Source organism: the organism of the source record quoted next, unplaced genomic scaffold (assembly GCF_019419815.1).
Source record: "Pyrus x bretschneideri cultivar Hongxiangsu unplaced genomic scaffold, Pyrus_bretschneideri_v1 Contig9, whole genome shotgun sequence".
NCBI classification, from domain to species: Eukaryota; Viridiplantae; Streptophyta; class Magnoliopsida; order Rosales; family Rosaceae; genus Pyrus; species Pyrus x bretschneideri.
The window spans coordinates 495,549-519,354 of record NW_025999831.1 but is presented as its reverse complement, the minus strand read 5'-3'; the positions used below and the strand labels follow the sequence as shown (position 1 = coordinate 519,354).

Sequence of the window (23,806 nt, the reverse complement as noted above, 5' to 3'; positions counted from 1 at the left end):
ATAATACGAATTACTTACTATTATAATTTGGTAGCATATATTCTTTATTTACAAATGAGCGGATTTTTTACGTTCGAATTCATAAATAATAAGTTTGACACAAAATTAAGTCTTCTAATTTAATTTGAAATATAGAGGGAATTAAATTATGGTGTTGTTTGGACCCAAAATAGTATTTTGGGCCGAGTTTAGAGTCGTTCTCGGCCTAGTAACATTCATCCAGAATCTTATCATGGGTCGTCTAGTCAAGGTCAGCCAAGTTCTTGTTGTGAGGAGGATTGGTTCAGATAAAGGTGAGGTACTTGAACCCTAGTGCAACAAGGAGTCTTAAAGTTGAAGATGCTTAGAACTAGGGAATGAATCTAGTTCGTTATGGAGCCTAGTTCAAAGTCCTATAGGGTTAGGATTGGGTGAAACCTGATTAGTTTGGGTTGAGGAGTTCTAATCCGAGTATATTTCTAGTTCGGCCATGAAGGGGGTTCGCTGCTATAAATAAAGAGGGAGTGCATCATTCAAATCATCTTCAAATCAACACATAAATTGCCCTACGCAAAACTTCTCAACAACCCTAAGATTTTTTCCTCTCCCCTTTCTTCTCACCAACACATATTCAGTTTGGATAGATAGCACTGTGAAGGCAACTGGCGACATCTTCAGTTGGATAAATAGCACTAGAGCCGTATAATCAACTGACCGAGGAGCACCTTCAGTTTGGATAAACAGCACTGGTTCGAGGCCGATTGGTTATTTATCCAAGTTTCGATCAACAAGGATTTCCGAGTCCTTGTGGGTAGAGGTTATTTCATCAGCCTTATAGGCGAAGTGAAGTGTTACCAAGTTATTACATTCAACACATTGAAAACCGAATTTGAAATTGAACTTCGTAGAACTAGCAGCCTTGTTTTCAGGTTCTAGAACTCGAAGGCTGAGACATGTTCCTTCCTCCCGCAATCGCAAGATCAAGAAGTCAGCAATGCGCCCAACGCCACATTGACATATTTACTCCCTGGCTGAACTCGGCCGACAAGTTGGCACATCCCGCACACAACTAAAGGACGTAGTTAGCTTATTAATTACTCGGCCTCCGCACCACGTAGGCTTGGTAGTTTTTAGGGTCAACAGGTGCACAAGAGAACTTTGAGCATGGTAATTTGACTAGCTTCAAAGAATGACTTCTTTGGTTCTTCCAAACCCACTTTATGATTGTCATCCCTTGATTACTTTTTATTGTCACCAAGTAATTGTTATAATGGACGATCAGGATAAATGGAGAAAATTTTAAGTATGACAGCCTAACTCTAACAATAAATTGAATATGTGCATTAAAAGTTATACTTATGTGAAGTTAAACGTTAGTTTACTTACAGCAAGATTCATTTCTTTGCGAGAGTAACAAATGATATTAAAAAATCCGAGTATATTACTTTGTGGGAGTACGGTGAGTACTTGACTATCTAACTAGTCAAACTACCTTACATAAATTTCTCTAAAGCCTAAGAAGAATTTATTAAATAGCACGGATATACCTGTACGAAAGAGTTGCTTTACGTACTTCTATTTTTGGAAGTTTTAACGAAACACTTATGGTACTGTTCACTTTTAACGAAAAATCATATTTTTATCTTTCTCTGATACTATTCACTACACCTTTATTTATCATTTTTTATTAGAATTAATTTTTTTTAAAAACTTTCATTACTTTTCTTTTAATTTTTATTGATACAAACCCTCACGTACTTTAGTCGTTCACCCCATGTAGAGGAGCCAGACCGTTATGTGCTATGTATTTTATTTCACAGACAAAGAAGTTGGTGTCGTGATTGCGTTTGACTTTATTGACTGGGCAGGCTTCTTTTCTTCTGCTCTTTCTGTGCCGCCCCATTTTCCTCTCTGTCAACACAAAAAAATCAAATCAAACATACCAAAAAGCACAGACATGGGGATATAGAATTCTAGGTACATACATACATACATACAGCTTTTCTTAGCTGCTTTCCTTCAAAAGAAAAAGCTCAAGAGATTCCCATTGCCCTTTACTTTCTATGGTTTTTCATCTGCCCTCTCAGTCTCCATTTCTCTTTCCCTTCCAAAAAAAATCTCAACTTTTGCCATTTTTTTCTCCAATTTCTGCTTTCAGGTTTTGGATTGATCTTCATCTGATCGCGTTGAATTCCCATTTGGTTCTCTGAGGTGGGTTTTTCTTTTCTCTGATTATTTCCTACTTAATTTACAAGTTTTATGCTTTTGCTTTTAGTATGTTGATTGATTGGTTTAATTTTCTGTTCATACAGATTGGAACTGCAATTAGTATTTATACCCATAATCCACTGAGAAAGTTAAAAAAAATGGGGTTGGTGTTGGAAATTCTTGTTAATTTCCGGAAAATTGTGATGATTTCACACAGAGCATGTTACAGATCAGTTTGCAATCATCCGTTTCTTGCTGGGTTGCTTCTTTTCCTGCTATTTCTGTACAGATCGTTTCCTTTTGTGTTTGCCCTTTTGGTTTCGGCGTCCCCGGTTTTAATCTGCACTGCTGTTCTTCTAGGAACCCTTTTGAGTTTTGGCCAAACCAACATACCCGAAATTGAAAGGGAAGAGAAGATTACCTGTGATGATGTTGCTTCTCTTAGGACTAGGAGTTTAGGGGATAACACTGTTGTGCTTGAGAGAGATGGGAGCTTTTCCGCAGAAAGGTTCATGGGAGAGGCCAGGGATGTTGTTGATGCATCCGTGGAGAAAAGTAGCGATGTTGAGGATCGTGATGGTTTGGGTGTTTATATGCCACTTATTAGTGAGGGTTTGCAAAACACTGATAGTAAGAAGAGAGTGAATGAGGATCGCGATGGTTCGGTTGTTTATATGCCACTGATTGATGAGGATTTGCTAAACACTGGTGGTGAGAAGAGAGAGATTGAGGATGCGGAGAGAGAATTAGAAAGTTTGGACTTAGGAGAGCGGAGAAAGATTGATAACGATCACTTGGGGATTGAAGGCATTGACTGGGATGTGGGAACTGTTAATCAGCAGTACAATTTTTTTCAAAAGATTCGAGATGAGATTCGTCGAGTGGAAGGTGATCATATATCTCCTCGAGGGTCAGGCTATGCTCATGAGGGTGATCACTTGTATTCTTCACTGCTTGGCAGTGGTGGTGGTGATGGTGAGGCTGTTGAGCAGCAATATACTTCTTTTCAAAAGGTGCGAGGTGAGATTCATCGAGTCGAAGGTGAAGATATATGTCCCCGAGAGGCAGGCTATGCTCACGAGGGTGATCACTTGTATTCTTCGCTTCTTGGAAATGTTGGTGATGATGGGGCTGGTGAGGATGTGGATGACGATGCTTCAGAGTCTGAGTCAGATCAAGCAGAGAGTTCCTCACCAGACGCTTCAATGGCTGACATCCTTCCGATGCTTGATGAGCTGCACCCTCTTTTATACTCTGAAGCTCCACAGCCAGCTCGTGTGTCCCATGATCATGAGCCCGATGCTGCTTCAGACCAGTCTAAAAGGAACAATGCTGGCAGTGTTGAGTCTGATGTGGAAAGTGAAAACCAAGGCGGAGAAGTAGCAGAGGACGGGAATGATTATAATGATGGTGATGAGGAAGAAGCACCGGGTGGGAAGGATGATGAAAGCAAATCTGCGATCAAGTGGACAGAGGATGACCAAAAGAATCTCATGGATTTGGGGAATCTGGAGCTTGAAAGGAACCGACGGTTGGAGAACCTTATTGCAAGGAGAAGAGCGAGAAAAAGCTTCAAAATAACTGCAGAGAAGAATCTTATAGATTTTGATATAGTTGATCTTCCGTTTAATGTTACACCAATCTCTACGGCAAGACACAACCCATTTGATCTGTATGATCCCTTTGACAACTTGGGGTTACCCATTCCCGGGTCTGCTCCGTCAGTAATGTTGCCAAGGCGAAACCCCTTTGATCTTCCGTACGAGTCAAATGAAGAAAAACCTGATCTAAAGGGAGACCCTTTCGAGCAAGAGTTTGTGCCATTTCACGCCAAGGATGCAATCTTCCGAAGGCATGAAAGCTTCAGTTTGGGACCGTCAACCTTAGGGCAGGCCAGGCAAGAGAGGCAAGATTTTAAATGGAGACCTGTTTTTGTACCAGAACGGTTGGCTTCTGAAGGACCAAGCAGTTCCTTATTTCAAAGACAATTAAGCGAAGTTAGTGAATCAAAGTTGAGTTCTGTTCCCGATACCGAGTCAGTGAGTTCTGCAGCAGATCTGGATGAAAGGAAGTTCAATGAGCAAGACTTTACTAAAGAAACAGAAGTGATATCCAACATTTACCATGCTACTGATGATCTTGTTGTTGAGCACGGAAGTCAATCCTCTGAAGACGTAGATTCTCTGGAAATGGAACAGGCCGGAAAAAGAGATGTTCAACATGATGAGCTTGAAGTAAAATTGCTTGAATCGCAAGACCTGGAACCGAGCTTGTCTGGTGCAACGGGTACTCATGTGGAACATATTACTAATGAAGTTCATGTCAAACCAGATCCTATTGAAGAGGACAACAGCAGTACGTCAAGCTTGTCATCATTGACAGAAGAGGATGAAAATATTGCAGATGCAGTGGAAGGTGGATCAACCCGTTTGGAGGCAAGAGGTGATATTGCCAAGGAGTTTGTAATTTCGCCACAACCTTCACTGAAGGAGTCAGAAGTTCAGTTTATGAGCAGGACAGTGAATGAAGAGAAACATGATGAGCCAGTCTATGACTCAACCCCCCTACCAACTGAAAAAATCCTTTCCTTCAGCTCTATTTCTTCTGATATACAAGCAGATATATCTGAAATGGTTACACCTCCAGGATTAGCTGAAGTGCAAGTTCCGTCTGTAGACCGGGATTCTGAAGTGTATGGTGAGAGCAGAGACAAAAATACTCCCGGTTTTATAGAGATAAGTGGTGCCACCTCAAAAGTACATGCATCAGATGAAACTGAAAGAAGCTTGGGGACAAGCAACCAAGTCGGTTTAGTGGGTTCTCATTCAGAGGAGGATATCTATCTCCCTAAGATTTTTGACGCGAAGATGGCAGATTGTAGTCATCAATCCGTTCTTTCTGAAGAACAGCCACCATCAGAGCACGGAAAAGTCCTTTCCTGGTCGGATAAATCCATGGTTGAACCATATGTTGATCATGTCGAAGCACTTATTATTAAAGAAGAAGTAGGTGAAGTAAAGGAGATTGATGCAGGGTTGCTGCTGGAGTTGGATGCAGTTGGGGACTTCAGTGTGAATGAAGTTATCGGTGAGCCATTCCATACAGATGAGCTGATACCAGAGGAAGCAAATGTTTCAAGCACTGAATTTGGTGATTTAAACCCGTCAGAATTGAACCAGGAGCTACCAGTTCTTGAAGCAAGATCAATTAAAGATATTAAGCAAATTCATATGGGACTAGCTGGTGAGGAAGTCGTTCTTCCCAGTGTGGTTGACGATCAGCCAGAGGTGGAAGCGTCCGAAAATACTGTCCAGACCAGTTCAGAGTTGCCAATTGTTGAAGCAAGATGCTTGGAAGATTCCGAGTTGCCAACTGTTGAAGAGAGATGCTTGGAAGCAGCCGAAAATACTGTCCAGACCAGTTCAGAGTTGCCAATTGTTGAAGCAAGCTACTTGGAAGATAATGTCACCGGTTTAAAGCAAGATTCAAATGGGAATGTTAATGAGCTGCCACAAGTGTCGGAACCAGAGGATGGATCAACAGAATTACCGTTGGAATTTAATCATACTCTCTTGAAGCAAGTCTCGGAACATAATAATGTTGGTGAGCTTTCCAATGGGTCGGAAGAAGTAGGAACTACTGCCGTGGATTCTACAGAGGAGATTGCATCAAGCAATACAGTATCAAGTGTTCAAGAAGATATCAATGCAGATACTGCTTTGGAGCAAGTCTTAGAAAGTCATGTTGATGAGTTGCCAAAAGCGACATCAATTTTAAATGATGGGTTGGTAGAAGTACAATCTAATGCCATGGGTTTTGCAAAGGAGATGGCATCAAGCAATATACTATCAAGCTTTCAACAAGAAAATATCATTACTCCGGAGCAAGTCTCAGACAATCATGTTAATGATGCATCGGAAGAAGTAGGAACTGGTGCGGTAAGTTCTACGGAGGAGATTGCATCAAGCAATACAGTACCAAGTATTCAAGAAGATATCAATGCAGATACTGCGTTGGAGCAAGTCTCAAAAAGTCATGTTGATGAGTTGCCAAAAGCGGCGTCAGTTTCAGATGATGGGTTGGAAGAAGTAGGAATTGGTGCAATAAGTTCTACGGAGGAGATTGCATCAAGCAATACAGTATCAAGTGATCAAGAAGATACCAATGCAGATACTGCTTTGGAGCAAGTCTCAGAAAGTCATGTTGATGAGTTGCCAAAGGCGATGTCAATTTCAATTGATGGGTTGGAAGGAGGAACTGATGCAATGGGTACTGCGGAGGAGATTGCATCAAGCAATATGCTATCGAGTGGGTTGGAAGGAGGAACTGATGCAATGGGTACTGCGGAGGAGATTGCATCAAGCAATATGCTATCGAGTGTTCATGAAGATATCACTCCTCTGAAGCAAGTATCAGAAATTCATGTTCATGATGGGTCGGAAGAAGTAGAAACTGGTGCAAAGGTGGAGGAGATTGCATCAAGCAACATACCATCGAATGTTCAAGGAAATATCACTGCTCCAAAGAAAATCTCAGAAAGCCATGTTAATGATGGAGCTGAAGAAATAGGAACTAATTCAATGATTTCAACGGAGGAGAATGCATCAAGTGATATACTATCAAGTGTTCAAGAGAATAGTACTTTGGAGCAAGTCTCAGAAAGTCATGTCGACGAGCTTTTAAAACCAACATCACATTTGAAGGAGGGATTGGCAGAAGTAGGAATTACTGCAATGTCGTCGACTGTGGAGAAGATTGCATCAAGTACTACAGAACATGGTGTTCAAGAAACTATAACTAGTCCTATTGCTTTCGAGCAAGTCTCAGGAAGTAATGTTGATGGTGAGCCGCCAAAACCATCTGATACACAGGACAGATTGGCAGAGGTTGAGAATATAAAACGCGAAAACTGAAGAATGTGTTTGGTGGATTGCGACTTCAAGCTCTTTGTTTTCTCCGGTGTGGTGTGGTTATAATCATATTTTGGTAAGTGCTAGTTTCGTTCGCTGATTTTTTATGGATTGGTTTCTTCAAGAATGAGTTTTTGGTTTGATTTCTTGAAGTGTGAATTTTTCGTGTTTTATCCTACATTTTGTGAGAGTTGGGTGAAAGATTGGCTTTGATCATCAGTATTGTACATTAAGTTTTGGATGTAAAAGTTGAGGTTCTCGTATTGTTTTAGCTATGAATCCGGGTAGTTTATTCTGTCCCGTTTTCTTTTGACATTTCTCATCAGATATCGCCATCGATTCAAAATATTTCAACCACTAGGCTGCCTTATGCATTCTGCAAGTATCCAAAAGGGAGCCGTTTTGCGTTTGACACTCCAAAAAACTCGTCATGCGCTTCTTTCTCGCGAAAAAAAAAACAAGGGGGAAAAAGTGCATGATGACTATTTGTAGCGTTAATAACAAATCCCGTTTGAAGTGGTAAATCAACTTTATTGAAACCGACCAACCTGTCACTAGCAAACGCATCCGAAAAAATGCACAAGAGTTGAAGAGTTGTTGGTCTCTTTTCAAGTTGTCTGCCGACTTTGCTACTTTTTGGATCAGCTGACGTTGGTCGGTTCCTTAAAGAATAAGAATAATGAATACACGCGAGCGAGCGTATGAACGATTGTCAATTGTAGATGTGTGTGAGACTTACACGCATCGAATGAATGCATTTAATGGTTTCATTTCACTCGAAACTTCTAAATAACGGAAATGTTAGCTACCTTCGCGTTTGTGAATGGAGACGGCAAATGTGTCCATCTTACTAATGTTTCTAAAGGACCAAAAAATAAATAGAACAAAATAAAATCTTATACACGATATCAAACCAAATGATCCGATTGCTTTTGCTTCACTGGTCACAGTGAAGAAAAAAATCTATTTCGCTCAGTATCCAAACATATCGGGATGTTAGACGTGTTCGCTATACATTTAACGATATCAAACCAAATGATCCGATTGCTTTTGCTTCTTCTGTGATGGCCCCGAAGTACCTCCAACCTGCAATACATTTTCCACAACAGAAGCTCAGATATATCGTTCTGCAACAAGGTAAAGAAGCGCGACACCTAAAATTCTCACATCAATGTTGATGTACAAGTATGTGCTGAACTGTTAATCTGTTACAATCTTTCGTTTGTTTAGCAGAAAATGTCTTCTCAAAGAAAAAATATACATCTTCGAAAATAGATGCGTTTTCTCGGCATTTCTAATGTTTCCGGTATAAAGAAACTTTCGTAATTTCCATAAATTTTGGAAACTAAAGTTTGCCGGCAACCAGCGGAGGGTAGTCAGTTCTTGGCAGCACCAACCAAAAGGCGACCACTTATAGGAGTATTTGGGAGTTTTATTTGAAGCCCAAATATGGCTCTCTTATAAAAGCAAATCAGGTCATCGATGTTTTTTGACGCTTGTTGCTTATGTCCTTTACCTTCTTGTCTCTTTTCTCTTCCGCATTCTTCTCCATCTATCTAATTCCTCAAAAATCAAACGAATCCTAAAACTTCTGTTCTATATACATGTCCTGTTTGCTAAACATTCTACCATCTAAAGCTGCCTGCGATCCTAAGGGAACAAGGACCTTGTGAAATCTTTCATCATCCCTATATCTCTATGGTTCAGATGAAAATTTTGGATAGAACGAAGGCCAAATGCTCAAATAAGTTGGAAGAAGGCATGCCTACCATGCTTGAGAGCTGTTCCTTAATGTATGTCAGTGATCTCAGCATAGCTTCCAGAGTGTCCCTAGTCAGTTGAAACTTCACCTCGGTTTCATCCAATGGAGATTTGGTATAATCTTGCAACTGCAAAAGTAATAGTAAAAATAATTAAATAGAATAAAATCATGTGGCCGAACAAAGCCGATTGAACAAATTAATGAGACTGTGAAAGGGATGAGAAATAGATATGCACTCACTGACGAGTGCGCGCGCGCACACAGATGTTAACATACGTCTTGCAGTTGATCAGATTTCATAAGTCTTATCAAACATGAGATTTTGAAGGCTTAAATTTTTACGTGTACCTTACGTCTGGCATATATTTATACGTATACACACAACACAATTGAAACCTTCATAATGTATTTCAATTGATTTGTTTGAAACTCTTTCAGGAAGAATCCTTCTCAGAATTTGCCTACCTTTAGAGTGATGACGGCCACTTTATTAGCCGGCCCTGAGTTACAGTTCTCCATGGTCCAAGTCATTGACTTTAGGCGAGGTAGAATTCCCTATATATCGAGGAAATCCATTAGTTATATCGTTTCCAAGCTTAATACCCCTAAAGGGAAGGGGAGGAAGAAAATGAAAATAATGTTCCGCGGTTTGCAAGTTCAGTGAAATATTTGAAAGATAAAACAGGTGCATACTTTCCACAACAAAAAACATCTTTGGTTTGGAATCTGTTGAGAAACCAAGATCATATAGAAAACAAGAAACTTCCCAAATCCTACGAAATATCATTAGAACAAAAGGTTCCAAGCATAAGTAATTAGTTATAACCAATGAACGCCAAAGTATACCCACCACCAGGTTTGCAGGAGGCATGGAAGTGAGTTGAGATGCATCAGTAGCAGAAACAAGCGGCGTTGTTGAAGCTCCAAAATCATTTAATGAGCCAGAGGAACCCAAAGATGTGAAGGTCGGCGGCACATTTGCCTTGACCTGATATGCAACACTAGGCCTTGGCAATGAACGCTGGAAAACATTCAGATATATGAATCAAAACACCAAAGAGAACCCGGAAAAAATATGCAGTAAGCGATCAAATTGCAATGGTTTTGAGATTGACAGACATTTCAGGGCCAAAGTAAGGGCTCGGGATATGCTTATGGAAGAAGCTCTTCTGCTCGTAAGTGCTTCTACTAGAAGTGCTTTTACTATAAACATGTAGAAAGCAGTTCTACTCGTAAGGGATTCCAAAAGAAAGTCCATTGTCAAAGTAAGGGCTCGGAATGCTTATGGATGAAGCACTTTGCACGTAAGCACTTAAACTAAAAGTGCTTTTACGACCCATGGGCGCTTTTAAGGTTTTTCTAAGCGCTTTTGGTTGTTAGAAAGCACGTTTAGCCCTTCTAAGCAAACCCAAACAGTCCCTGAGTGTGTTACCTGTTCTGTAGCTACTTCGTCCTTCCACTGAACCTGATACTTCTGGAGCAACAACACCAAACTGCTCTGCAAATCGAGCGGCAAATCGGGCGGAAACAGCTTCAAAACGTCGTCGGTGGTGAAGTTCTCGTGTACCCATTTTCTGATAAGCGATCGAAGGCATGCCAAAACCTGTAATTTTTCAATTTATCACTAAAAACAACAAATTGGTATGCAAATTTGATAGCTTTGGTTGCAGAAATTTAGAGAGAGAGAGACGAACGGGGTCGAGTTCGGAGAGAGAAGGGAGATGGAGGAGAGATTGGAAGTGGGATTTTTTGTGGGGAGAGTGGAGGCCCGTTTTCCTGGTTTGCCATAGAGTGGAGAGCAACTGGTCGAGTGCCGCTTCCTCTGCGGCGGAGAGCTTGTGCAGCTGCAGGTACAGTGTGTCTTCCACCGTCGTCTCCATTTGCATTTGCTCTGAGATGGTTCACATGCTGATGCTAATAGCACATGAGCATTCCGGCGGCAATGAATCTTTAGGGGCTTGGGCCTTATTAGTATTGGATCTTGAGGTGTCATACACGGCCCAAGCACGTCACCGGCACGACTAATTATGTTTGTCGTATTCATTTGATTTACGGTAATTTATTTTCACTGATTTTCTTCAACTTATTCAAATTCGATAACCGAAAATTGAGATAAGAGCAAGAAAAAAAAAAAAAAAAAGGTTTGTAAGTAGCATCATTCAACTCCATTGATTTAATACTCGTTGGGTGAAAATAACCTTCTTTAAATGATACTTTTTACTCAATTTTGTTCTTAAGACATGCTCTAATGAGTAATGAGACTCAAACACAACATATCTAAAAGTGGTCACAAAACAAGAGACTTATAAACACACGTTCTTTTTTAACCTTCACATATTTCTGTTTAATTATATTCGTTGGTTCTATTTAATTTATTCAATCTGGTGACAAAAGGTTATAACAATTTTTGACGAATTTTAGTCAGTAGGTCCGGAGGCTGATCAAGGGGTCCTGTATTCGTCGCTGATGGTATCATAGTACTAAAAGTTAAGTGGCCAAGTCCAAGACAAAAGGCCCTAAATGCCGAGTGTTTAGATTAAAGTATTAAATGTTTTGTGAGGTAAATTGGTTGATAAGAAATGGTTTTAAGAGAGTTATAGACTTGCCATTTAGTATTACAGTGTAGTTGTATTCTTTTTTGTTTGTACTTAAGAGATTTTAGATTCGATTCTCGCCAAATGCGAATTTGAACCACATTATTGTTAACTATTATGAACTAAGCTCACTCATTCCCTTTTTAGTGTAAATAACAGAAACAAAACCTAACCTTTTTTTACCAAAGGTACTTAAAAGCGCATATGCGATTGAAAAATACATTTTGGTATCAATTCGAGTTTTATGTACTCATTCATAACATATTAAAAGGTAGTGGTTAAATTTAAAAAAATGGGCAAAGTTTGGGGCTAACCCATATTTTTATTTATTTTTTGCTTGAGGACTCTAGTTGAAGGTTTTGGGAAAGGGAAGAGTAAAACAAATATCGTATATAGCCCGGCGTCGTTTCAGCCCACATAAGGAGGAGAGGGACCGAGCGCACTCGGGCCTTGGCAAAAGTTGCCGGAAGAAGAGAGAGAGAGAGCGACGTCCATCCGCTGCTGCTCCGGTAAGTCCCCGAACCATGCCATCCCTCCTCCTTCTTCATTTCCGTCCTTCTCTCCGATTCGATTCCCTAACGGCGTTTCGGTTCGAAGCTGTGCGTGGACGTTTTTTTGTCTAAACCCTAGAATTTGGTTAATTTCAAATTTTTATCTAGGAAATGGGTTATCTTTTTTATTTATTTTTAGCTCTGATTGAATTGAAATATGTTGCAGGATCAGTGTAAAGATTGTTGATTCTGTAGATTGAATCCCATACTTGAATGGGTCGAAGAAAGTTAAAAACTTTACAAATTGTACGTAAATTTTAAATTTTTTACATTTATTTAATTTGAAAATTTTAGTTTAGGAAATGGGGGATTTTTTATTTATTTAGTGTTTATCTCACTGTGATAGCATGTAAATATGTAGCAAGACGGGACGATATTGAGTACCAGGATTTGTGTAAATAATTGTTTATTCTGTTAATGCAATCGTGTACTTAAATGGGTGAAAATAAAGTTAAAAACTTTACAAGTTCGAAATGCATTCTCAGCATTTATTTTTAGTTTTTTTGGCATACAAATACAGTTATTGTGGCAGGGGATGTAAAAAACTGAGCAACAGCATAATGAGTAACGTTGAAGCATTTGACGGACAGAAATTGGCTGACAAGCTTTCGAAACTCAACAGTTCACAACAATGCATTCAATGTATCCTCTTAAGAAATCCCCTCTGTATAGTACTACATGGTTTAGCTAATTTATGTTATGATAGTCATGTTTACAATGAGGGAATCATATTTGTTTCTGTGTGGCTGTATTACGCATCTACTCATTAACATACTTTTTTATAAGAATTTTTTGTTAGAATAACATACTATATGTACATTTTATATTACTTGGATCTTGCTAAATCTAATTCAATACAAATTTAAACTTTTCCCTAATTTTAGATTTGTGAAAAAACTTGTAATGTTAAAGTTTTTGCCTTTTCTGTATGCTCTTGTTTTCGGCTGTATCAACATTGCATTAGTTGGTGACATTTCAACTCTATCTATGTTCTTGTTGTGCTATAGTTTACTAGCAACTGTCACACATATATTGCATGTTAGAATGACTGTTATTGTAGGAGGAAAAAAAGAGATAAAGAGAGAGTGGTGGTTTTTACTGTAGGGGAAGAGAGAGTGCTGAAAAGATTGTGTAGAGATTTTTGTATTTTTATTTTATTGGATGAATTTTAGTTTCTAGTTATCGATATTATATATTTTATTTTCTTTTATTAAGGGTAAAATTTGTGAAAAAAAAGCATGTAGGAGGTCCATTTTATATTGTAGTGCATATATTTTTTCTTTTTTGTAAAGTTGGTCCTTTTTATGTCTATACTTCCCTTAGTAATAGTATAGATTATGTAAATAACTTCTGTAATTCACTTTTCGATAGATACTATTTTCGTGTCATAGAATATGATTCTTATTAAGTTTGACTGTACTGTGATGTATGTTCTAGGGTGATATCTTGTCCACTTTGTTTGCACTTTGTTGACTAGCAGTAACGTTTCTTTCTTATAAAAGGAAACATAACTTTTAAATTATATGGAGGACTATTTTTGTGCATATATATGCTCCCACCTTTTCCTCCCCTTAAGGATATATTGTTTCTCGTTCTACACTATAATATTTTGTTTATAAAACTGAAGTGTTGCAGTGATGATGTCAATTACTGTTAATTCATTATTTTTATGATCTCGATATGTTATAATAGGATTTTTATTTTTTATTTTTGGTTCTTATTCATCGTGAAGTTATATTGTATGCTATAGAAAATGGTATTTCTTTGGTAAATCTTTTGGTAAACATATTTGATGGGCACATATATTGATTTCTGGATGTATCGACAATGCTTGTAGTTCTTATTTTATGAGATTTGTTCATAGATATAATGTACTACCTGATCACTTTGCTCCAACTTTGATGTTATATTATGTGCTTCTTTAATCATTTAAACAGCTCTGTCTTGTTGGTGTATTTCTCACCGAAAGAAAGCAAGGCAAATTGTTGAAACATGGGATAAATGTTTTAATTCTGCCCAGAAAGATCAGCGTGTGGCTTGTCTATATTTGGCTAATGACATATTGCAAAACAGTAGGCGAAAGGGCAGTGAATTTGTGAATGAATTCTGGAAGGTCCTTCCTGCAGCTCTCAAGTATGTTTATGAAAATGGTGATCAACATGGAAAGAAAGCTGCCACAAGACTGGTGAGCATTTATGAATGTTCTCTTTTGTTTTTCAATTAACAGTAGTAAATAGCTGTATGATTACCATAGATAGATATTTGGATGTGTGCATGCATGCATTTGCGTGACCTTAGACTACAATGTTAAGTGATTTAAGTCTATAGCATGGGCCTGAGAAATTTTAAAGATTCTGCAGTGTTTGTAATTTCATCGAAGTGGAATCTGAACCTAAGTCCTTTTTAGACCTCAAAGGATTTCACTACCTAACTGAGTTAGCACCTCCTATTAATCCAAAAAAATCTTAGTTTGCTCCCACTCTTCAGAAGACAATCTCCTTTCTTTCCATGTAATGGACTAGGGGGAACCGTTTTAGTGTCTACTCTTATTTATGCTTCCTTTTGATCATGTGTGCCTAGCAATCTAGTCTCATTATTTCATCTGTAAGCTATCTCGTTTGTTCAGGTTGACATATGGGAAGAAAGGAAGGTTTTTGGGTCTCGAGGGCAGAGTCTTAAAGATGACATGATGGGAAACAATCATCCTGCTCCACCTGTAAGCAATGGAAAGGGTTCAAATCCTATCAAGATAGTGAAGAGGGATGCACACTCGGTTAGACTTGTAAGCACTTTGGGCAGTCTTTAATGTTGATTTATATTCAATGCCTATAATTGTATTCTTATTTATTGTGAGCTTGTACATGCCTTATTATTCTTCTAAACCTCAGAAATTGGCTGTTGGAGGTCTGCCAGAAAAAATACTTACCGCATTTCAACCTGTTCTTGATGAACATCTTACCGAAGAAGCTGCTTTAAACAAGTGTAGTGCTGCTGTACTTTATGTGGGTAAAATTGATGAAGATGTTGAAAACACCTTGATTCATGGTAAGAGTTAGGACGTGTGGTTAAGTTCACAAATTTTGTTTATATGTGACTTTGTTCGATGAGTCATAGGATTAGATGACAAAACAGAGGACTCTTATGGTGTGAAAACCAGGTTCTGTTTATTTTGACTTTGTTTCAATGCCCTAGGAAATACGTTTCTCAGGGCTATTTCTAGTCTCCTAGTTCAAAATTTGTGGTTTGTAATTGGACTAGAATCCAGTTCTGGAGGATACTAGGGTAGGTGATTCATCCCGTCAATTTTCTTTCCTTTGATTATAGATATTATGTGATCATAATCCGGTTTTGTCCACCTTAGATCCATATTTTCCTTCTTAGCCTTGTCTTGGAACTTAAATCATCCCAAGAAACCCAAATGACTGGGTGTTCGTGGATGTTTCAAATTTGTTGTCTTGTACCAATAATATATCTTTGGGTTAAGCTTAGCCTGATAGAAAGCATTGTTCTATTCATGTGTCTGGGTACTTGTGCTACACTTTAAAAAGATCCTATGTTTCCTTATCTCATTGCTGTGGCCGTTTAAATTAGCTGGTGAATCAATACGGCACATCTTTTTACATTGCTCCTGCAGTTCACAAATATGTTGTAACTTGTTGCATGATTTTTCTAAGAATAGCTATGCATTATTGACAGGGGTCTTTCTGTGGGTGGGGGCCGGTAAGAGATCCTTTAAACTCTGGCCACTAGGAGAGAATTTAAACTCTGCCCACTAAGAGAGCTTTTAAACTCTGGCCAATAGGAGAACCTGCTACATGGTCATAATGGAAGAGAATAATTTTCGAAGACAGTAGTTGACTTTTATGCCGGACGAATTAGATTTTCTGCTTCCTCTTTTTAGCATTTTATGGATGCTGTATTTAGTGTACTGTGTAACCCATCTGGATTGGTTGCATTTATAGTTGATGTGATCTAGGTGGAATGTATTGAGTGTGGTTTTGCGTGATTCTTATCTGAAAGAAAAAAAATAGTATATTTTTACTAAGATGGTCATTATATTTTGATCTGTTTGAATGAACTCTCATGTGGCTTTATTAAGATGGTCATTTTATTTTGATAATATGAGTGTCCTTTCAAAAAAAAAAAAATTTGATAATATGAGAGTGAAAGATATTTTTGGTCTTATTTTCTTTTGATAGTTTAGGACCCTATTCCTCATTGTATAGTTGTATTATGTGGTGTTTGTGAGGGAGAGGAATGCTAGAAGTTTTGAACCTTTGAGGATACTTTGCAGCAGTTTTTGGCCATTTTTGTTTCGTCTGTTCTTCAAATGGATGTTAGTGCATACTTTAGAGTTGTACATTAAACGAAGCAAACAGGAGCAAAGCTTTTAAATATAGCTAGACAATACAAAGGATCAAAGAAGGAATAGCATCATTTCCCGTTCTTTGTATAGAATTTAGATCTTAGTTTGCCCCCTTCATCACCTTCTCCCTTCTTCCTTCTTGATGCTCATCTCTTCCCTTCTTCCTTCTTGATGCTCACCCCTCCCTTCTTCCTTCTTGATGCTCACCTCCTCCTTAGACCTCTCTTTCTTTGACCTGTTTGTCCTCTCTTTACTTGACCTGTTTGTCCGTTCAGCCAGTTTCTAGTTAAATTAAAATTAGCAACTTATCTCATTTCCAAGTCTTAGAGAGGTTGAATTAATCTTTGCCAAGTGATTGAAAAGTCTCACATCAGTATGACAGGCTATCTGTCTCTTTTTTTAATCACATTATTTCGTTCTTAATAACTTGAGAACTATGAATAGGCTTTGTATTGTACCATTGGTTCATGGTCAAGAATGTTGTCCAAGTTATTTTGTGTGAATTTTCATTTTTTTTTCATGAGTTGTATCTCAAAAGGCTCTGTGACTTGTCTATTTTTTGGCTCAGATGCAAATATGCATCATTAATAGACTGCTAGGGGAAAATTGAATTGGTTTATATGATTGCTCAAATGGTCTCATCTTTGTCTTTTACAATGTCTGTCTCAAGTGTAGTTCTAGGAGTAACAATTGCAAGTTTCAGACTGAGAAAAAAAGGAAAATCCTAAAATAAGTATTATTTGAAATGAGTATCCGTTTCTGGGTGTTACTATTTAGGAATGACCATATAAATAGAATACGAAGTTGCTAGCCATTGAATCTACACCTATCTTTGTGTATGTTTTGTTTCCCTTCTGTGATTTAAGTTAATTGAGGAACTTTAAAACCATTAGTTGCTATGACCTTATGATTGTGATATCTAAAAGGTATTATTTGATAACATCAATGTATTATTTAAACAGTAAGTCACAAGCCATACCCAGGGATATCAGCAACCTGGATACTGAAAATCATTATACAAGCTATACTTAAGGGGAGAGAGTGCAAGTTTACCTTCACTCTTTTGTCTTTATCACAAGCCATACCCAAGGATGGCAGCAACCTAGATATCACTGGTTCAAGTTTCTATTACTAGTGGTGAAATACGACTTGCAATGTAAGTTACAGGTTGCAAGTTGTGTTTCATCAGTTACAGTAACTGACAAGCAATACCCCACAGATAATGAGCTACAGTCATGGGCCATGGTTCACTGTTCTTGGGTTGTGTGGGTCATGAGCAATAATTTTTAAATTAATTGAACTGCTTATTTGAAATCCTATGTCAAGTTAACCAAATGGATCTGAAAATCTAAATCCATCCAGACACTTAAGATCAATGAAAAATCTTCCTTTGATAGGTATGTTGATATATACAATGTTTTGATTTTCATGTGTGTAATTTAGCGAAGATGGTTGAACTCTTTGATGCTTTCAGTAAAAAATAATTCTGTCTCCTGAGGTATATTGTTTTAGTGCCGTGTAGAATGGTTTTATTGATTTTTCCCTGTTATAAACTGTAATCAGGAACTCAGCTGGGATCCACATTGTTGGATGATTTGAAAGAGCAGGAAGATGTACTTAATCAATCTGTTGGGCAGCTTGAAAGTTCGGAGGCAACAAGATCTACCTTGGTTTTGCAGCTTAAAGAAGCACTCCAGGATCAAGTACAATTCTTTTTTCTATTCCACTTATGTTATCACTTCTGCTTCTGCTATTTTGTTTAAGATTTCAGATACTGATGTTTACTTGCTAATATAACTGTTACAGGAATCAAAGCTGGAAGTTGTTCGCACTCAATTGCAGGTAAGAGTACCTAACTAATCTCTATTTAGCCCTCTTAAAATTAACAAGTCTGTTTATTGGAAATGGTGTGCATTTACAAAGCCTTTATAATTTCATTTACGAGAGTTTTTATCTCTGAATGTTATCGAGATCAGCTAGTCGTCAACATCAGTTCCTCATAATCTTTTCTAGCTAACAGAAATTGTCGTATTATAAGCCCAGCGCCATGATTCTGTTGATAATGAAATCTTGAGTTTGATTCCTGCATCCCTCAAATGTCGAGATCTATTGATTGAAAAGGCTAGATGATGTTTGTAGTTAGAATAAGAATTAATTTGGTTGTGTTTTGTAGGAAAAAGTTAGCTTGAAGGTAAACTAAACTGTGGGAAAACTGAATCTTGATGTGACTCCCTTCTGTGCGTGTGTATATATTGTGGCTGAGAATGGAATATGATACATTTGTATCAACTTTAGGTCTTAATTACCATATGCATTTAGATGTGCATATATCCAAGACAATTAATTATGATGAGCTGTCAAGAGTGTTTAGTTCGTTAGTGATGCTAGTTTGTATTTTGATGCATACGCTCTCTCTTTTTCTTTACTTTTGTTTGCTTTAAAATGTCAATTCTAATTTCTAATTTTAACCCAAGTCAGTTTGGTTCAAATCTGTCCTGTATCAGTTCTAGGTCTCTCTTCGATGCATCTGATCTATTGAGCGGTTCTGTTTTAGTATGTGTATTGTCTTTTGTCCTTTAGCAGATGGGTTTTTGCGTCAGCAAGTTTTAGAAGTCATAATCTTATTCTTGAGAAGGGTTGAGAAAACAAACTTATTTAGAAGCATATGAAGTCCCAGAATAGAAGTAATATTGAATTGAAAGACAATTTTAAATTTTGATTAAAAAGTTCAACGATTTTAAATTTGCCTGGAAAATTTTAGTTGAATTTGGGTCTGCAATAATGTCATCAACATGCATCAATTTTGGCTGACTCTCAGATTGACTCTGTAAAAGAAAATAAACAAGTAAAATGTTGAAGGCATATAAATTTCTAAGATCTTTGATTAATAAGCTTTTCCCATCCTACTGTATCTTCATTTTTTACGACTTTAAATAGAAATATTATTTCGTTGAGTGTTTAGGTTGATATAAAATGATCTCTAAACTTTTTTTTAACTGTACATTAAAATACGGGCAATACCTTTCCTCATAATTTACAATTTGGTTTTTTTTTTTCTTATGGCCTATCAGGCGTTGGCAGTGATAAAGATGTAAGAGTTTTCCACTCTAAGTTGAAAGAGATTTTTGAGTGTACCTGGAATACGAGGCGGTACACCACATGTCATAATATATGTGGAGGGACATGAGAAATATACCCTAAAAGTGTGACATATCAACCATGTCGTCCACTTATATTATGACATGTGGTGCACCACTTTGTGTTCTGGGTACACATAAAAATCTCTCCTAAGTTGGGACTTAGCTGGGGTTGGGCGGTAATTATTTTGCTGGAGCGTTTAATTTCTATGTGTGTTGGAGCTTTTAGGCCTGGTTTGGTACTGATGTGATTTTGAAAAAAGCTGGTATCAAAAAAAGTTGGGAGCTGTTTTTGTGTTTGGTAAACATTCAGCTTCAGCTTTTTTTCATAGTTTTGGGTGAAAAAAAGCCAAAAACAAGAAGCTACAAAACCCAGCTTTGAAAAACCGGTTTTTTTTCACATCTGTTTTACATAAAAGTTTACCAAACACTATAATATTGTTTTTTTTTTTCAAAAGCACTTTTACAAAAAAGTTTACCAAACATTCTACTGCTTTATTTCACAGCTGCTTATTCTCATAGCACAGCAGAAGCAGCTTTTTTTCAAAGCACAGCAATACCAAACCAGCCCTTAATTTGTATGCGTTGGGCGGTAATCACTCCAAGGTGTTTGTGCCTCACAACACAAGCAGGAAACCCAAAGTTCTTTTCATTAACACTTATTTTCAAAAGCTTACAAAGTAGCCCTTTTTATAGGCTAGTTGGTACATGGATATGGAAAGATCCACATTAATATACACAAGTATTTTAAAGACTGAATTTGTGACACCTAATAATTAATATTGTAACATAAAGAGACACAAACTCAAAGAACTTGCAGACTAACTGCATTTATTACAAAAGAAAGTAGAAAGACTTTAACCTATTGAATTTATAACTTGGCTCCTCCATCGTATTGGTTCTTGTCTTATACTTAAACCTCACCTTGCTTAGATGCTGTCTTGGTTCTTGGCTTGATTTACTTGAGGATCTATGGTAATAAAACTGACAGAAATAACTCCCTCGTCTTCGGCTTTGTGACTAGCTGTGACTAACACAAAATTGAATAACTGTAAGTGCTTTTAGTAGGCTCAAGTTGCTCAAGTTTTTCTGAAATCTCGTAGCATGTTCTTGATTTTGTTGGGTTTTTTCCAGCCCATGATAAGTTGTCCTAAGTCTATTGGGAATTAATAGTCTTAGAGGGTTAAATTGTTTTCCCAATTGGAGCTGTTTTCCCAATTGGAGTTAGTTTCTCAATTGGAGAAGGATTCATAACTAGATTTCAATTAGGATTAGTAATCCTTATTGAAGAAGACCTTTATTATGTCTATATAAAGGGGCTATTGTACTAGTTTTGAGGAAGGAGCAAAACAATAAATTGTATACCACTCAAGGGATTAGAGTGAGAGAATATTGTAAAGTGTGTGCGAAAGAAAAGAAAAGAAAATGTATTTCTTGTTCTTGTTCTTTCAGGTTTATCGTCAAGTCTTAGTTCTAGAGATTTGGCAAGATTATTGGTTGTACTCATTATTGATATAGGGAAAGATTGTTGTTGCTGTCCCTTGGACGTAGGCACATATTGCCGAACCACGTAAATTCTTGGTGTTATTTATCTTGGTTATTTGTTTTTCGATTTCTGGAGTTTGTTCTTGTTTTTCCCATTCTTAAACGCGATATTCTCATCAAATTTCATTTGCAGCAAGCTGGGAGTGAGATCCTTCTGTTTTAGGGATGATTGAGCTAATTTGGTTTAGCTAATTTGGGGGTGCTGATTGAGCTAATTTGGTTGCTTTGATTGAGCTCATTTGGATGATCTCTGAATTTTCATTCATTTTTCATTTTATTTGTGGAACCAGTAGGCTGTATCTTATTACTCAGTTGAATCAATGAAAAATATGATCCTTCCCCCTACCCCCTTCTTTATTATCCATCAAATATAAAAGAAGTCCTCAGGGGTGATGTTAGAATCACAGAAATTTAGTGTTCCTGCCCTGTCAATGTTCTAATAGTCCTTTTTCTTGAGAAGCATTATGGAAGCTATATAGTGAAGCTCTTGGACATCCAAGTAGTTCCAGTGCCTTGGCTTCTAGAACTGGCCATCAAGGATGTCAAATGGAGACACTGATTTAGGTAGCCCTCATTTAACTCCAAATAGCAAGCATAAAGTCCCAAGGTTCCCAGGAGACGGATGAGGCAATAAGAATAAGCTGATTACTCTTGGACGCTAACACTTGCAACATCAGTTAAAGTGATGTGTCCTCCCCTAATTAAATCTTCTAGTTCCAATGTTACGAATTTGAGCTAATTTTACATGGAGAAATCTTCGCTTTGCTTTTTACAGTGAGGTTGATCATTTATTGTTTCCAAGTTATAAATCCACTCATCGGGTTTGAATATCTGCTGAAAGGTGTAACAATATCAACAATTTCTTTTCCTTTTCCTTTGTGGTGATGCACTTATTAGGAGACGCAAATGGTTTGTCTGTTTATAAAGTTGGTCCAGAAGCAAAGCGTATCAAACCATGTCTTATAATGCAATTCCTTTACGTGCTAGCTACTCCCTGTGATTAATAGGAACTATTTGTTTCCATGCAGGTTGCTCGACATCAGATTGAGAGGGTAGGTAATATTAAAAAGAGACTGAACCCCGAAAGCAATATCGTTAACATGACACCTGAATCTACCAGGGATTTAGAACCAAATATACCATTACGTCAACAAACTGGCATCCCACCTCATCCTCCAACGCAGGCCGTGGTTTCTTTTGCCCCTGTCAAAATTACTGATGAAGAGAACAAGAAAGCAGCTGCAGCTGCTGTTGCTGCTAAGCTTGCTGCGTCTACATCTTCTGCACAGATGTTAACGTCTGTTCTTTCATCTCTTGTTGCTGAAGAAGCTGCCTCGATGACCAGTAGCCTAACATCAGCTGTATTTACATCAGGATTATCCATGTTTCCTCCAGAAAAACGGCCCAAGCTTGAGAAACAAATGTCTGATGTTAACAATCCTGATGGCGGCAATGCTGCCTATTTTACGTCTCTCCAGCAGGCAATGACCAGTGTTCCAATTGCATCCTCAGCAACGATGCAGCCCATGTCCCAAAGTAACCAGATGCAAAATCCTTTTGGTCCGCCACCACCACCTCCAGCGCCATCACTGTCTACTGCAACTCCACCAGCGAATCAATACGTCCAATCCACTGGTCTTATGGTGGGTGGAGTTCCTTACGGATATGGATCAAATACTTTACCGCCTCCACCCCCCATACCTCCACATATTTCAATGAGCATGTCGAGGCCCAGTCAACAGCAACAGCAGTCGCAGCCTCAGCAGCAGCAACAACAGCAGCAGTTGCAGCCGGCCACTGGGGGTTATTATCGGCCACTGGGTATGGGGTTCTACGGGCAAAGTAATCAGTCAAATACACAGCCAGTACCTCGACAGTAAGTTCTGTTTATTTTACCTAGTCAGAATTTCCTATCCTGGATCTCCGGCAAAACCAGCGAAGGTACCCAAAACTTTTGGTGACAATATCGTCATGGAAATCTATGGACCCGGTGGAATTTCTCAGAGGCGTTGTGTTATTATGTAAATTAGTAGAGAGTAGCGTCTGGTCTTTTTACACACCTAGGTCCACCTCCCCCTTGCCAATTTATGCACAGAGTCCTTTGATGTGTGTAGAACGTAAATTTTCGCGGTAGCTATATTTCATATTGACATGAAGTGCTTAACTTGAAGGTACCTGTGCAAACTTCATTGGCGTTGTAAACAGCGTTTGGGGCATATTACTAAATGTGTACTTTAAATCTTGGACATGCCTTTACCTTGTTAGTGTTTCTCCAGCTGCTTCCGGGAGGCTGCGTCCCGATCGACATTCAGACGATGAATAGTATTGCGAGATGCATTTCGTCGACTCCCCTCTCGAGTGGGATGATGCTGCTTTCTTGGCTACAATTGTGCTTTATACACTAGTTATAAATTTGTAGCGGGTTGCTATTTACACGCTTTTTTATTTAATCTTTTATACACCGTGTTAATTTTAGGAGGGGTGTGGATAGCATCTCTCATAAAAATTGTGCTGGGCCGGCCCTAAATTTTTTTGGGCTCGGGTCTGGCCTTAGTGTCAATCAAGAGGCCTTGAATTTTTTTAGAAAAAGAAAATTGTAGCAATGTTCCTCAACTTTAACCGAATTGAAATAATGGTTATTCAACTAAAGTCCATGATTATTAGTTTCTTAACTTATCAAAATGTGCAGTTATGGTTCTTTTCGTCAACTCCGTTAGAATTTTCGTCCAAATAAGTTACATGCCACGCAGGCTG

General features: G+C 38.1%; 3 protein-coding genes across 8 annotated transcripts; 2 read left to right on the top strand and 1 right to left on the bottom strand.

Moving 5' to 3' along the window:
* The first annotated feature begins 1,829 nt into the window (after positions 1 to 1,829).
* LOC103944327 lies at positions 1,830 to 7,408 on the top strand. The gene is made up of 4 exons (XM_048576645.1): positions 1,830 to 1,956; positions 2,138 to 2,190; positions 2,292 to 6,444; positions 6,514 to 7,408. Exons 3-4 carry the CDS (start codon positions 2,346 to 2,348, stop codon positions 7,098 to 7,100), a joined length of 4,686 nt encoding a protein of 1,561 aa, XP_048432602.1. The 5' UTR covers positions 1,830 to 1,956; positions 2,138 to 2,190; positions 2,292 to 2,345; the 3' UTR covers positions 7,101 to 7,408.
* A 543-nt stretch (positions 7,409 to 7,951) lies between these two features.
* On the bottom strand, positions 7,952 to 10,810 carry LOC103944328. Its single transcript, XM_009354758.3, has 6 exons — positions 10,554 to 10,810; positions 10,292 to 10,462; positions 9,710 to 9,880; positions 9,325 to 9,414; positions 8,867 to 8,986; positions 7,952 to 8,183 (listed from the first exon to the last, which is right to left on the bottom strand). The coding sequence occupies exons 1-6, from the start codon at positions 10,743 to 10,745 to the stop codon at positions 8,124 to 8,126; spliced, it is 804 nt and encodes a 267-aa protein (XP_009353033.2). The 5' UTR covers positions 10,746 to 10,810; the 3' UTR covers positions 7,952 to 8,123.
* Positions 10,811 to 11,808: 998 nt separating this feature from the next.
* Positions 11,809 to 23,294, top strand: LOC103944330 (regulation of nuclear pre-mRNA domain-containing protein 1B). Of its 6 annotated transcripts, none has more exons than XM_009354761.3 (9): positions 11,809 to 11,962; positions 12,171 to 12,250; positions 12,537 to 12,646; positions 13,942 to 14,189; positions 14,631 to 14,786; positions 14,893 to 15,049; positions 17,934 to 18,073; positions 18,177 to 18,212; positions 22,081 to 23,294. In XM_009354761.3, exons 3-9 carry the CDS (start codon positions 12,565 to 12,567, stop codon positions 22,930 to 22,932), a joined length of 1,671 nt encoding a protein of 556 aa, XP_009353036.2. In that variant the 5' UTR covers positions 11,809 to 11,962; positions 12,171 to 12,250; positions 12,537 to 12,564; the 3' UTR covers positions 22,933 to 23,294. The 6 variants fall into 6 exon arrangements, with proteins under 6 accessions (XP_009353036.2, XP_009353037.2, XP_048432356.1 ...); XM_009354762.3 differs by having other exon boundaries at positions 12,525 to 12,646; XM_048576399.1 differs by having other exon boundaries at positions 12,503 to 12,646.
* The last annotated feature ends 512 nt before the right edge of the window (positions 23,295 to 23,806 follow it).

What these genes read in the sequence shown, in the direction of transcription:
- LOC103944327 (XM_048576645.1), top strand. Translation starts at nt 2,346, where the DNA reads ATGGGGTTGGTGTTGGAAATTCTTGTTAATTTCCGGAAAATTGTGATG. An exon ending in TGATGGGTTGGAAGGAGGAA is followed by an intron (nt 6,445 to 6,513) that starts CTGATGCAATGG and finishes TGGAAGGAGGAA; the next exon opens with CTGATGCAATGGGTACTGCG.
- LOC103944328 (XM_009354758.3), bottom strand. Translation starts at nt 10,745, where the DNA reads ATGCAAATGGAGACGACGGTGGAAGACACACTGTACCTGCAGCTGCAC. An exon ending in CTCTCTCCGAACTCGACCCC is followed by an intron (nt 10,463 to 10,553) that starts GTTCGTCTCTCT and finishes GAAAAATTACAG; the next exon opens with GTTTTGGCATGCCTTCGATC. An exon ending in AGGAACAGCTCTCAAGCATG is followed by an intron (nt 8,184 to 8,866) that starts GTAGGCATGCCT and finishes AATGTATTGCAG; the next exon opens with GTTGGAGGTACTTCGGGGCC.
- LOC103944330 (XM_009354761.3), top strand. Translation starts at nt 12,565, where the DNA reads ATGAGTAACGTTGAAGCATTTGACGGACAGAAATTGGCTGACAAGCTT. An exon ending in TTCACAACAATGCATTCAAT is followed by an intron (nt 12,647 to 13,941) that starts GTATCCTCTTAA and finishes TCATTTAAACAG; the next exon opens with CTCTGTCTTGTTGGTGTATT. An exon ending in AGAAAGCTGCCACAAGACTG is followed by an intron (nt 14,190 to 14,630) that starts GTGAGCATTTAT and finishes TCGTTTGTTCAG; the next exon opens with GTTGACATATGGGAAGAAAG.